Genomic DNA, 14,407 nt, shown 5'->3' with positions numbered 1-14,407 from the left:
TGCTTGTGCCCACAGAAGAGCAGCCCAAGTTGGCGAGCCAGGAACGAAAAGCCAGAGAAGCTAGTGGTTACTATGCTACAGGGCCGCTTGTGCACTGCCCACAGTTGGAGAAAGCACTGTTCAGAGGAGCAGACATGAAATAAGCCCCTCAAGGAAAGTGCTGCTGAAATTGACTACAAGCTCAAAAAGGGCAAACACTGTCCGGCTACGTTTTGTGGCTCCTGTGAGCGGTCACAGTGTCGAAAATCACCTGAGTCTGAAACCAAAGCCAAGGCTGCAAGTCATACAATACAGATCCAAATGGAGGAACTCTCTGTATACAGAAATGCAGCCTGCATTCAGCGCGAATTGGAGGACGCAACTGATGTACCCTTAGAGGACAAATGAATAAAAAGCACCATGTAAATGATGGAAATTGAAGCTTCATGAGCAGAATTCACTTAAAATTCTAATTATAAATCATTTCTATGAAGAAATTAAAAGTTTAGTTACAAGAGACAGGACCTTTTCAGCAGTTTCACCAAACTGCTTTCATTTGTTTCATTTGTGTGACCAATAAGCTACTAAGAAGGAGTTTTCATAGGACAGTCCTACCTCGACTGCAGCCTAGGCTTTGAAACACAGCTTTTATTATAGTGTGATACTTTGGGATTCCTCTACATTGTGGTGGTGCCTGAAAATGCACTGAAATGTATAGTGTAAAGCGTATGTACTCTAAACAGACATGGAATACCCATAATCCATGCAGCTTCTCTGAGGAAGGCCAACATTCATATTGTTTTTGCAGTGAACCCACACGCATAACAAGGTGTCCGAAGTCGTTCACTACCTTGTGGAATTCTGCTCCCTGTAGTAGTGCTCTATATCGTGATCTGGATTTTCACATGTAGGGGATGGGGAATAGGGCACAGTTTCAGATACAGATATGATTCATTCTGAGGCAGGCTGTGAACCTTTCACCAACACCACTGCACTCGGACACTTTATTATTAATATTATATTTATTATATTTATCACTGCACTATGGACAACAGTTGGGGCAGTGGTGGCTCAGCGGTTGGAGCACCGGGATATTGATAACAGGGTTGTGGGTTCGATTCCCGGGCTTGGCAAGCTGCCACTGTTGGGCCCTTGAGCAAGGCCCTTTACCCTCTCTGCTCCCCGGGCGCTGGAGTTGGCTGCCCACCGCTCTGGGTGTGTGTGTGTACTCACTGCCCCTAACACATGTGTGTGTGTGAGTGTGTGTTCACTACCAGATGGGTTAAATGCGGAGGACACATTTCGCTGTACAGTGTACACTGTACAGTGACAAATACGTGCACCTTTATCACTAAGTCACTTTACTATACAACAGGAATAGACATAAACATACATATTCATATTTAGCTCCACTCTCTCTCAGACTATACCTGTCTCATAAATGTACATATCAAGAATTTCTACAGATCCCTCCTGTCTTGGTATATTCTGTATTGTGTGTATATTTTGTGTGTATTTTATATTTATTAAATATCATTTTTATATGGTTAGTATGTATATAGTTGTGTCCTCCTGTAGAGCATAAACCTGAGCCTCACCACAAGCATTGCACTATAAGTAATCTGGCTAAACTGAAAAATCCTGCTTTGTGAAATACCCCCCAGGTACAACAGGCGTTTTTCTCTAACCCCCGTAGTCAATCAAACCCCGCCTCCGCTGCACTCAGATTGGTGGGTAGTTTACACAGCCAATCCTAACGTAAAACAGCCGGACGCTTCCAGGCAATCCCAGCTCAGTGGGCGGGGCTCGTGAAAAAAACAGGTGGGGGGAAAAAGCCCACCTCGTATAATATCCCAGTGCAACTGGCTTCATTACTGACACCTGTCTCGGTGCGTCATGGCGAGCTGCGCGCAAGAGAACCGCTCCAAGGTGCTCTCCTCCTGATCTTCCACCACTTTGCTCCACTTCTCCGACCTTTCCCCCCCCCCCGATTTAAAACTCGAGGACCACGTTAAAGCAAGCTGCACACTTTGAGAACCTCCGGGCGATTTTCCTTGTCTTCCCCTGGCTGCTGGGGGTCACCATGAACGCCTCGGCGCTGAACCAAACGGACGGCGGCGCGTTCCCCAACCGGAGCGCGGACGTGTTCGCCTGCTGTAATTTCTCCTCCGTGGTGACGGACGAGGGGTTCTCGACCACGGGGCCGGACGAGCGGACTCTGTTTATCATGCGTGTGGTCCAGATCGCCGTCATGTGCGTGCTGTCGCTCACCGTGGTCTTCGGCATCTTCTTCCTCGGCTGCAACCTCCTCATCAAGTCCGAGGGCATGATCAACTTTCTGGTGACGGACCGGAGACCGTCCAAAGAAGTGGAGGCGGTTATAGTGGGCGCCTATTAGCACCGCCGGCCCTTCACCATGGGGCAGTTACGCACGGGCACGGGGGGCAGGGACCGCTTTGTTCTGCCCCGCGGCTCGCCCCTACGCTCCCGTTCATGTGAAGAGGGAGCGAAGTCCGGGATTCTCCGTCTGTCTGTAGCCAAAGTGGTTGGAAACTGAACGTGCTGTTAATGTATGTCTCCATCCGGCGCGTTCACGGACTTGAGCGCCAGTGTCCGCCCGGCTGCATAAAACAACTTAACGCCTTAGGATGAGCCTCTTAGGGGTCCGATTATCCCTCCCTTAAAGGAAGTGAAATAAACATGTAATATAAAGAATCGTAGGTAGGTCGTTTTCTTACGTGGGGGAAACTTTTTAGCTAGCTAACGATCAACAGTTTCCCGTACTAGCCGCTGTGCTGTTGCTATGGAGATGAGCAACTCGCTAACAGCTTTTTCTTTTCGCTAAAGAGATTCACTAAATACGACCGAAAAACGCGCAGTTTGTGTGCGGTCATTTCGAGGTGGTTGTTTATTTGGCCTGTGTAAGGTTTCCAGGTCTGTCTCCGGGCTCTTTCACCTGGAGAACCCGACCAGGTCGTCTGATGTGAGGCTAAGCTGTGAGCGGCGCGGAAGGAAAAACGCTCAAGGGGCTTAATGGAGCTGTTTACTCCTCACTCAGCCTCCAATCTCTTAATGGGTTTCTTAAGGGAAACTTAAGAGGTTTTATGCAGCCAATCACAGGACTTATGTAGCTAGTGTGAAGCTGCAGAAGTCAGTCCCGTACCGAGTGTTTAAGCTTTTCTCCTTACGAATTTAGGAAACGACGCTGGATGAAAGCGTGGTGGACGCTGTGTGTGATCTCCGTGTGTTTGACCTCTGGACCCTCTGTTGCCGGACTGTGCTGCGTTTAGACACACGCCTGCAGGACGGCCTCGCTGCCTTGCTTCCCATCTGTATTGTATCTTGTTTGATGTAATAAATTGAATATTGGATGTAAGAAAATCTTCTCCTTCAGATTTTTTTTGTGTGATGGTAGTAAGGTTATTTAGCTGCACTGTGCCACCAAAATACTTTAATAATTAAAAAAATATTTAGATCAGATTTTAAGAAAACGTTAATTTTAAGACGAATTAAGGAGCATATGCACAATGTTTTGAATAAGTTACTGATATCCACCAAAATATGCATTTACCAAAATTACATTTATTATAATTTAATATAATATTATGCTTTAAAATGTGTTTTTTTCCCCAAAAAGAATCATTTTACCATAATAAGAGGTCACATTTAACTGAATATTAAATAGCAGTATATTTTGCATACTTTCTCATATTTGTATTTCTAACTCCTTATATTTATCTCATTATTTTAAATGAAGACTTGATCGGCTTCTTACATACAGGCTGTTTATCAGTTCTAATTCAGTGTCTCTTATTTATTATTATCTATTTTCTAATAGTATAGATAAACACATTATTTTTTTATGTGTGTGCAGATCACTCTGTCCTCGAGTGAGGACATTTGGTGTTTGCATGTGCCATATAGAATAAATCCCTCCAGGAGACCACCTGCTCCTGCGCCTGTATCATTACCCACTACTGTACCACTACAGTTTCACATCTTTATTGGATTTTTCCTTAACATATTGCTGTTTACCTAAAATAGCATTTCATAAAATAAAAAAAAAACTTTCCAAGCAGTGGTACCTGTGGGAATCATCAGTTAGAGCACTGAATCATCATGATTCACATTCACAGCGTGTACAGGAACGTAAAGAAACATCATCGGTGTTCTGATGAATTTATTGATGAAAAATAAAACTGATGACTTTGTTAATCTACACAGCCCATCCAATAATGAAACCAGGCTTTCTAAAGAGGTGGCACACACGCATGAGTAAACCTTTTTGTTTTCCAGATCTGCATGATTGAATTACTATGAATAAGTCAGTAGTTCCAGTCCAGGTGTAAACTACCTCAATGTAGTTAGTTCAGTTTGTTCCAATAAGGCATCAAGCATTTGTGCTTTTAGACTAATTAACAGACACCTCCTTACAGTTGGTCATTATAGTATATTCTAAAACTGGACAATATTAATCATTTGACATTAATTACCTCGCTGAACACAAACGCCTGCAAATCTCTCTGGAATGTGTTTGCGGGACTTGGCAGAATGGCAGTGATTAAAGAGGCATGCCAGTTGTGAGGCAGACCTATTTATAAGAGTGTAAGAGAGCTGTGAGCTTGTTAACTTCACAGTGAATAATTACGGTCCAGGCACATTTATATAGATCTAGCGGCATCACAATGACATCAGGTCTATTTTAAGCTGAGAAGGAGTAACTCGGTTAGGACGCTCCACACACAGCAAGAAAAGTTGACATACTGAGTGAGTAGATGTAGTAATCATGTCTTGATGACTACAAGTACAATACAGTGTGTTCCTATGCACAGTGTATTTCAGTGTTTTACAAAGTGTCAGTCCTTTTTTAACTGTATATATGAAACCTATATTTAGCCTTAGTGCATAGGGAATGCATTTGCTTAGATCAAAAACTATGTAACTAGAAAACTCCAGCTGCTCTTTGCATTGTGTAAAATGCTGAACGTTGAATTTGTTTACAAGGAACCTTATCTAATGATGCCTGTCTCTGCATAGTTAGTGGAAATATATAAATATAATTTATATAAATATAAAGGTAAAAGGTCACGTCAGGAAAAAGTTGGATGAAAAGCTTTTAAAAAGGGAAAATTGAAAGGGGTTCGTAAAGTAAAGTAGTAGTAAAGACAGTGGTTAAATATAAAACCCATGACAACTCAGAGCTCGAATGCTTAAATGGTTCTTAAAGGGTTCCTCACAATGGTGAAAAAAATAATTGTAGATGCTTCTTTGTACAACCAAAAAAACAATGGTTTAATACGTCATCAAAAAGGCCTTTGCCATTGTGACAAACCAAAGAAGCATTTTCAGAAGCATTTTAAGATATTTTTGTAAGCATACAATGTAAAGTAAAATGAACTAAATTTATTTTGATTACTTTTTGATTACACAAAAAACATATGCATTTCAAGTAGATATGTATTAACGTTGAGACAAACATTTTTAAGTAAGCAAATATGGAATTTAGCTGATGCTCTTATCCAGAGCTACTTGCAAGGTTACTTGCAAAACAGTGGTAGGCCAATGTAGTGTTAGACATTTTGCCCAAGGGTGTAGCTCATATTGGTTAGATTTGCTGTAGAAAACTACATAACTGGAAAGCACCAGCTGCTCTTTGCATTGTGTAATATCTTCATGCTGAATGGACCACCAGAATTTGGTCCAGATCACTTGGAATAAAGTCTTGCTACATTTACTTACACTTAATGTTAGTTTACTTCTCCAAAAGTAAATCTCTTGGAGATACGAGGTGTGATAAATGTAGGACCTCAACATGTAATAGTGCTGCCTGCCCTGTGCATTATTCTGACTCCGTAATGTCCTACCACACAGTACATTGTGTCTATACTGATGTAATTAACTGAATATCCACATTCATTATGTGTGACTCCTGAAGCTCTGCAATGGAGCTTGTTTCAGAAATGTAAATTCCCGGAACACAAACACTGACTCTGAATGTGTTCGCGCATTAAGCTATAAAGTGCTATTTCCAGTACAATTCAGTTTGAGAAACACATCACATTAAGGACCTTTGGTGGGCTATTCACAGCTACAGTGTTGACAGACTGCTTAAAATGGCTCATACAGCTGAGTGTGGGGCCACTTTATTTAACACAGTAAAAGGCACTCAGAACCTCAAATGGGATGTTCATATCCATGCTTAATGCAGTCTCTATTCATATTTGAAGAGCTAATGCATGCTACAGATCCAGATTAGGCTGAACCCCACCTTGAGAGAGCGAGAGGGAGAGAGAGACCTGTCAGTTGTAATCAGAAAGTCTGTGTACCCTGCAGTCGGTGGATGCATTACTGTCTGAATTTGTTTACAAGGAACATTAGCTGATTATGCTTGTGCCTCAGCATAGTTAATGGAAAGAAGTGGAAAAGTTAAAATGTCAAGTCAGAAAAAGCTGGATGGAAACAGAAACAAAACTTCGCAAAAAAAAGAGAAATTGCATGCATGACGGGGGTACAGCAAGGGTCCATTAGTTAATGCAATGGTTATTTATGGAGCCATGACAACTCAAAGAAATTGATGGAAGATAAATGGTTGTTTGCTTGGTGAAGTGTTCTTCACATTGGAGAAAAAAAACCTTTTGTAGATGCTTCCATATGGAGGCATTTTATATTATATTAAATCATATACAAATGATTTAATATCACATCCAAAAGGCTTCCACTATTGTTAGTGGGATATTAACCATCCCACTTACAATAATTATTTTTGATTAGTTATTATGTAAAGAAAAATGGACCTTTTTATTTGCAATCAGTGCCAAAGTTTTCCTGAAGTCGGTAGCATTACATTAGCTCCAACTGCCTAATATTAATTAGATTTCCCTCGTGCCACCACAACAGATCTGACCTTCAAGACACCATAAGACATCCTGTGGTATCTGGAACCATGATGATGCTAGCAGCAGATCATTTAAGTCCTGTAGGTTGTGAGGTGGGGCCTCCATGGATCACATCGGTGAGCCATGGGCACCCATGACTTGTCGCTAGTTTACTTTCACATTCCAGAACAAAACCCTCAAAAAGACCTGCCTGATGTTTTAAAGATCCTCAGACTCAGTCATCTGGCCATCACAACTTGGCCCTTGTCAAAGTGGCTCAGATTCTTATGCCAGTGCATTTGTCCTGCTTTTAACACATCGTCTTTAAGAACAAACTGCTTTTTTACCTGCTGCCTAAGATGCCCCACCCCTTAACAGATGCCACTGTTGTCAGTGGTGCTAATGTTATGGAAAAAGCATTTCTAGTAGGTTGTAGGAAGATTTGAAGTAAGCAGTCACGAAGTAACAATCGTAAATTGTCTACAGTAGTAGTAGGGTATTATTGTAGTCTATGGCAATGGGCTAATAGGGATAATAATAAAACAACTATGAACATCTTAGTGACATTGGGCCCCACCTAATTTTCCCTAATGTAGTGTCCCCTGTAGATAGTTTGTAGACCTTGTCTTTAAATAATTTATAAAATCATGCTTATTAAATATAGCTAAATGTTAAGTTGAGAGTAATACTGTAGAAGTGGTAGTAAATCTAGCCCTATCCCCTTCAACTTCAAACCTAGCTAATGCTTTAGCTAATCACCAGATAGTTTGCTAACACTTTGAGCATCTGTAGATAATCTATAAGTAATAATTGATAGTAAAGTATGACTGAGTCGATTTACTGGCTGGAGTTTAAGGGTAGTCCTGGAGTACACACAGCAGTATAGCTGGGAATAAATTATTTTTGGACCGGTAGAGCAGAGCACACACCAGTCCCAAACACAATCACCTTTCTATCAGTGCAGCTCCATTTCAAAGTGATGGCCACCACAAGACAGCTGCTATAAAAGGTGGCTGGCGATTCCCTAGTGTTAGTGCGTAGTATGGGGCCGATACTGCACAGGATGAGGTGCGTGCATCCAGGACAGCAGTAGCTGTTCCCATGGGTGTTGAATATGGTTGAAAAGACCCCTTAGGCTCAGGCCCGTCTCACGCATGATAGGCAGAACAGCTTGGCAACTCAGCGGTGGTGGTCAATGAGCAGGATAGTGACTGACAGCTCCAGATTGCATCATGATAGAGCCGATTATTGCCACACTCGGTTTCATGTTCTTCGGGGCCTGTGATTGAAAAACAGGAATTTTCACCCAGACATATTGGCTGCTGGTCATTTTCTGTCAGTGTAGATACCAAGGCACTACCGTCTTACCAGTGTCAGTTCTGTTTAAAGCCTTTTTTGTGATTTTATTAGGAACAAAAAACACTGCATGCAGACACTGTATGTCTGCTAATCAAACAAATCCTCTGAAATCAAGGGTGGTATTATGGATGTTGTTCCCCCTTTACAGCAGTAAGGCTCTACTCTTCTGAGAAAGCTTTACATTAGATGTTGAAAAATTGGTGTGAGGATTGCATTCAGTCACATGAGCAGTCCTGAGGTCAGATACTGGCATTCAATGTTTTCGTTCTGGGTCATAAGTGATGCATGTGGAGGAAACCGCAGAGAAGGCAGATGAAAACACTGTGCATGTTTGATGATAGTCGATCAATAGGAACGGTGCTTTGCAAGTTTTACTCATTTGAGACAAATGTTGAATGGTTCCCTAATTACAGAGTGATTCTAGAAAGTTCCCTCTCCATTTGTTTCCACTTCCATTACTGTCAATATATCAGTTAAAGTTCATTCATCTTGCAGAGTGTTTTCGGAGTAACGGCTGCGCTGATGTTGTCCTGATTAATCGTGCAGAGATGGAAGCAGCACTGCAGTATTGATCATGAAATCTATTTCAGTCTGACGGGAAGAATATGGGGAGAGTTCAGCAGACTGACTGCATAGTGTTGCAAGATCTTATTACCTATTATGAACCATCACGATTACTTAGATCACAGGCTGCAGGCTTCTTACTGCTTCCCAAAATTCAGAGAGCCTCAGCATGGGGAAGAGCCTTTTCTCATAAAGCCTCCCAACTCTGGAATAACCTTCCAGATAATGTTTGGGACTCAGACACATACTCAGTCTTCAAGTGTAGGCTAAAACTCATCTTTTGGTAAGTTATGTTTTCCTTAGATAAAGGTGTCAGATTCAGGGGTTCATGGACACAGGGAATAGTAGTATACTGAGATGCTGGAGCTGTCGTCCTGTCGCTTGCATGCGATCACTCAGGTTTGTAGATGTTGGAGCAGATGGTCACCAGTGTTTCAGGGTGCTCCCGTGGCTCTGCTACCCTCTGGTTCTCTCCTTTTAATTAGGCTGTTATAGTCAGACCTGCCAAAGTGGCCAACTAACTGTCTCTTTTCCTTCTCAGAGTAAATGGCCCCCCACTCATCTGACCCAACCTGAAAACTGACCATTGGGTTCCCCTTTACCTGCGTCAGACCAGCTACACACCCTCCTGCCACTGCTACCTGCCTATTGACCATGTTAAAATCTAAATGGCCTCTTAACTATCTTAACTAACTTATTATTACCGACATCAACTATCATTACTCTCATTACTCTTACCATCACCACTGTGATTATATTAGTTATACTACCACGATAATTGAGATGATCATATTATGGTATTATGATTATGTTGCACACCTGAGCAGTCTTATGTGGTCGTTCATGGACTTTTATCAATTATTTCTAAAAAGTTCTGATCAGAGGATGATGGGTCCCCCTTAAGAGTCTTGGTTCCTCCCAAGTTTTGAGGGAGTTTTTCCTTGCCTGTTGGCTTGTTCACTGGGTGTTTTTTTTTCATGTGTTTTTATGTTGTTGATTTCTTGTAAAGCTGCAGTTATTAAAAGTTCAATACAAATAAATTAAATTTGATTTGATTTGTGGCACATTTTCTCTGTATTACCCTAATCCCATTCCTTCGTATATATTCCTATTTTGGAATGAAAAAAACTTTCCTCTTTATCATTCCTTGGGAATTGTCCTGTAAATGAGGAGCAGTGTCTACTAAATGTCCTTGTGGAAACCGGTTTCCTGCTTTGATTGTGTTGAATTTGACCATGACTTGACTGTGACATTGATTTGCATAGTTGCTGTGAATATGCTCTGCTAAAAGCCCATTAAATATAATTATAATAATGCAAGATTACTTGTGACTGACCTTTTGGAAAACACACAGATACACAGAATTTACACAGATACAGCTGACTAAAGCATTACATTGCTTATGCCTGTTTCTGCAGTGTTGCTTTCTAATAATTAATATCTTCAAATATGACTCTCATAACTCATGTTGAACTCATACTTCATGCGTCTCGTCTTGAATCCTCTTGAAACAGAACAGAACTACTATTTTAAGAAGGGGCAGGTTGACCACTAGACTCTAGATGAGTTCAGATGAGGATTCTGGATGTGGCTTTGAAGGCAGAGATACCTCAGTGCTTCTCATCTCTTACTGAGCTTTATTGTTACCCCCTTATTCTGCCACACCCACTTTTTTGTACATTGTGGTCATTTACTTTCTAGTGGCTTACGGGTTGTATCATATAAAAAGAGAATGCAGTCTGGAGTAGGCTACTGCTGTAGACACTGATCAAGAAGTGACTAGTTGGGCTCACCCAGCATTTAAAAACACTATTTAATGTTATTTAGAGCAGCGTTTCTTTACCCAGGTCCTGGAGGCACCCTGCCCTGCACATTTTAGTGGATTCCCTGATTTAAAACACCCCTGCAACTCTGGAAGAGCTTGTTAATGATCTGATTAGTTTAATCAGGTGTATTGGGAGCAGGGAACGCACTAAAACTGTGCAGGGGTAAGGTGTCTCCAGGACCAGGGTTGAGAAACACTGATGTAGAGCATAGCTAACTTGCTTTCCCAAACAACACAAAAAGATCAGAGTGTTATGGGGTACCATATCCAAAGAAGAAGAACACCTGTGTCTGTGGTTGGAGGCGCACAATTTTAAAATGTCTACACGTCTGCTCTTACCATTATGTGGAGGAGAAACTCAGTTCTGAGGCTTCCATTGAAGCCAACATGTGAGACTTGTGAGTCCTCTTTATTTTGGTAATTGATTGTTATATGGCATCCTACAGCACTCCAATCCCTCTGTGTTGTGTTCATAACACTGTTGTTACCCTCGATTGGAGCATGTTGTGCTACTTATTTTGTGTGTTGTTTTTTTTTGTCATTTAAGATCTATGGATTGACTGCTGCCCTGCAAGTTCTAACACATATTGAACAAAGATTATTATTATTATTATTATTATTATTATTATTACTACTATTATTATTACTACTATTATTATTATTTTATTATTATTATTATTATTATTATTACTACTATTATTATTATTTTATTATATTATTATTATTAATAATAATAATAATAATAATAATAATAATGGAAAATAATGTGGATAGAGTTGTGCATTTTTTGGTTTGTTTGTTTTTTTAATCAATCGCAACTCATTGAATTATTGAAACTTTTTGACTAAAAAACGGAATAAATACAACAAAATCTGTTATGGTGGCATTCGCTTTCTCAGTAGTCACGACTTGAATTATGTATGATATATCTGAGAAGAGGCTTCATCATACACTAAGGTGTTTAATAGAAGTTTGCATTATTTAGTCATTGCTTGTCTCGGTGTACATGGCCTTTGTCTGAGGCCTGTTTATGCTCTAGTTCATCTATTTTTCACTGTGTCTTTGTAGCACAGCACCTTTGCTGGCCAGCAGGCCTAGTTCAGAGATAATAGCCCTGCTGAATGTGTTGCACCTGGGCCTATGGGGACTGGCACAGCTGATGGCTTTAGAGATTAAAGGTATTCTCAAGAGAGTCTGCACTATGAAGCACACACGGGAAGGTGTGTGCTCTGTAAGTGACCTGATGCATCGTCATGGCAACCCGACAGCTATGGTACCGGTAAAAATGAACCAGACGCTGATGTCCAATAACTGTATGCCTTTGGTGCAGTTCTTGTTAGATATCTGCTTTGTTTTTAGGATTTGACCGTCTTGTGAATGGATATTATTCAACAATACGCCTTGTACGTCTGAATCCATTTTGGTAAAGGGTTATAAACATACATAATGTCTCTGCCTGAAGGCATTCATTTACTGCAAATCCAGAAATGAATATAATAATAAATAATAAATACTAGCAAGACAGCTTTCTATAAATACTGAAGAGATTAATTTACTACAAATGAAAACAAACACCCTCTATGACTTTTTTCTAAAAAAAAAAAAAAACAAAGACAAAAAGAGACAGCATCTACTTGTAACTTTGTCTGTCTGTCTGTTCATGTTCCAGTAGGTGATCCTAGATCTGCAGGTTCTGGCCTTCAGCAAATATCTGCTGTAAAGTACAAGAAAAACTAGAGAAATCTTTCCTATATTCCTGTATAACACTTTGTCCTGCTATCTGTGTCAGGTAGCAGTTCTGCCTACCTGACACATCTATAAAAAGAAAAAATAAATAAATAATAAAAACGATATATATAACGATGCTCTATAAACAAAATGATGATGATGATGATGGTGGTTATTATTATTATTATTATAATTATTATAATTTATCATCGTTGTTTGTCTTGAATACCGATATTCCAGCTTTGAAGGATTTAATTGATACTTACTTGAACATCCTTGTTCTGGAAAGCTGTGCTCACAAAAGGGTGCTGATAACACCCAGGAGTCGAGAGTTTAACTGGTTTCCAGGGATCCGATTAACCCATTTCTGAGTTGCGTCCCAAAACATGTCCAAAAATACGGCAGCAATGGCGCACAAAGCTTAGGTCAACAAGGTTCACGCTGCTAACTGCTGACACTTTATCACCTTGTGGCGTTTATAGGCCAATCTTTCCTACTGAGTCGAGCTGGGGCAAAAAGAAACAGATTGCTCTCATTTTATTATCTCATACTTGGGGAGAAGCTGAATTGTATCTTACGTCTTCAGAGTGAGCCTAGAGTGTGTTGTCATAACAGATAAAGACATTTCCCCAACCTTATTCTCTTGTGTTTCACAGAAGGTGAAATTAAAGCAATATTTTTACCCAGTCGGTGAGGACGTCTCTCAGCCGTTAGTTTGTGTCAAACCTTTCTCTAAAGCTCCATTTCAGCTCAAACCCCGAGCTGGCCTCTCCACTCAAGAGCAACAGACATGCATTTTTTATTAAACCGTTTTAAAGGTTCTATCTTTCCAGTCGTTTTTGCCTGAGGCAGTCTCTCCTCCTCTCTCTTTCTCTTCTCTCTCTGACTGTGTAATAGAGGTTCTCTCGGGTAACCCGCCCCTCTACATGCTACATAAAACCATTTACTGGTTCTGACTCGAGACGTTGTGTAACGTTTCTTTCAAAACATTCAGCACATCCTCTTGAACCTGTGCTCACTCGCAGACCGAAGCTTCCCTGACCATGTTGCCACAGTACAGGCGGCAGGGCTTAAATGTGTTTTTCAGTGGTACAGCAACAGTGATAAGAGGGCAGACAGGGTCAGCGCCTGTTCCCATATTGTTCCATTCCCATCCCTCTGTTCCCTGATGCCGATTAAGGCCAGCATCCTTTTACCTGCTGAGCCACTGGCCCATCAAAGTCATAAAAAAAAGCTCACTACTTTTTCTCTTGATGACATGTCAAGCTGAACCATCAAAGTGGCACCGGTGCTGAGGTAGAAATGACCTCCACTGGGCATATAAAGGATTAATAACAGACATACTGAACCTCACTTGACCGAAAGGAAGGATCCGCTGAAAGAAACATACTCTCACACAAAGTTCTAAAATGTTCTTGTACTTCAGGTTTTCCCTGGATTAAAACAATGAGGGTAAATGTAATATGTTTCCATTTATTAGTTACAGCAGTAAAGACCACCTTTACATATGTGTGCATAAGGTGCAAATAACGGAGAACCCCATGAAATTTTCCACTATTATCCACCATTTCAAATCCTACTACTGATGAAGATGAATCTACCTTCAGAACATGTGAGCAAACCCTCAGTCTGTTGAGAAGAGTTGAGACGAGCCAATGAGTGATCACACCATTTGGTAAGTGCTAGTTACTGTTTTAATTGACGCCTCTACTGTATGGGTGTAATTTGCTGAACATATGGGCTCACAGTTTGAATGCTAAAGCTTGCAGTCGCTGATAAGCTTTGCTCTCCCAGTGACGTTCATTATCTAATGTAAAAAAATTCAAATCGGATATGTGCAGCTTGTACGTTACAAACATTTTGTCCCAATGTCTGTATTTAGTTTACTGTGGGTTCATGTAATTTGTTTTTTTTGCCACTATATTTTAAAATAGCTCACCATGCAAGATGCAAGCGTTAGCATCAGATCCTTGACTCCTGTCAGTTGCGAGGTGTTCCATCACAAATCTACAGGTAAAAGGCTCATGCATACCCAGTTTTCCAAGTGAGGTTAAAGTAAACAGGGCCTTTCAGACCA

At 40.8% G+C, this 14,407-nt stretch overlaps 1 protein-coding gene across 1 annotated transcript; it reads left to right on the top strand.

Moving 5' to 3' along the window:
• The first annotated feature begins 1,850 nt into the window (after positions 1 to 1,850).
• Positions 1,851 to 3,360, top strand: rprma (reprimo, TP53 dependent G2 arrest mediator candidate a). The gene has a single exon (XM_072685124.1). It carries the CDS (start codon positions 2,063 to 2,065, stop codon positions 2,375 to 2,377), a length of 315 nt encoding a protein of 104 aa, XP_072541225.1. The 5' UTR covers positions 1,851 to 2,062; the 3' UTR covers positions 2,378 to 3,360.
• The last annotated feature ends 11,047 nt before the right edge of the window (positions 3,361 to 14,407 follow it).

The sequence above is a fragment of the Salminus brasiliensis genome, chromosome 8 (assembly GCF_030463535.1).
Source record: "Salminus brasiliensis chromosome 8, fSalBra1.hap2, whole genome shotgun sequence".
In the NCBI taxonomy this organism is placed as follows: domain Eukaryota; kingdom Metazoa; phylum Chordata; class Actinopteri; order Characiformes; family Bryconidae; genus Salminus; species Salminus brasiliensis.
Note: the sequence above shows the minus strand (reverse complement) of the source record. Positions and strands in the feature narration are given on the sequence as shown.

Coding starts and splice junctions, on each gene's coding strand:
- rprma (XM_072685124.1), top strand. CDS start 2,063: ATGAACGCCTCGGCGCTGAACCAAACGGACGGCGGCGCGTTCCCCAAC.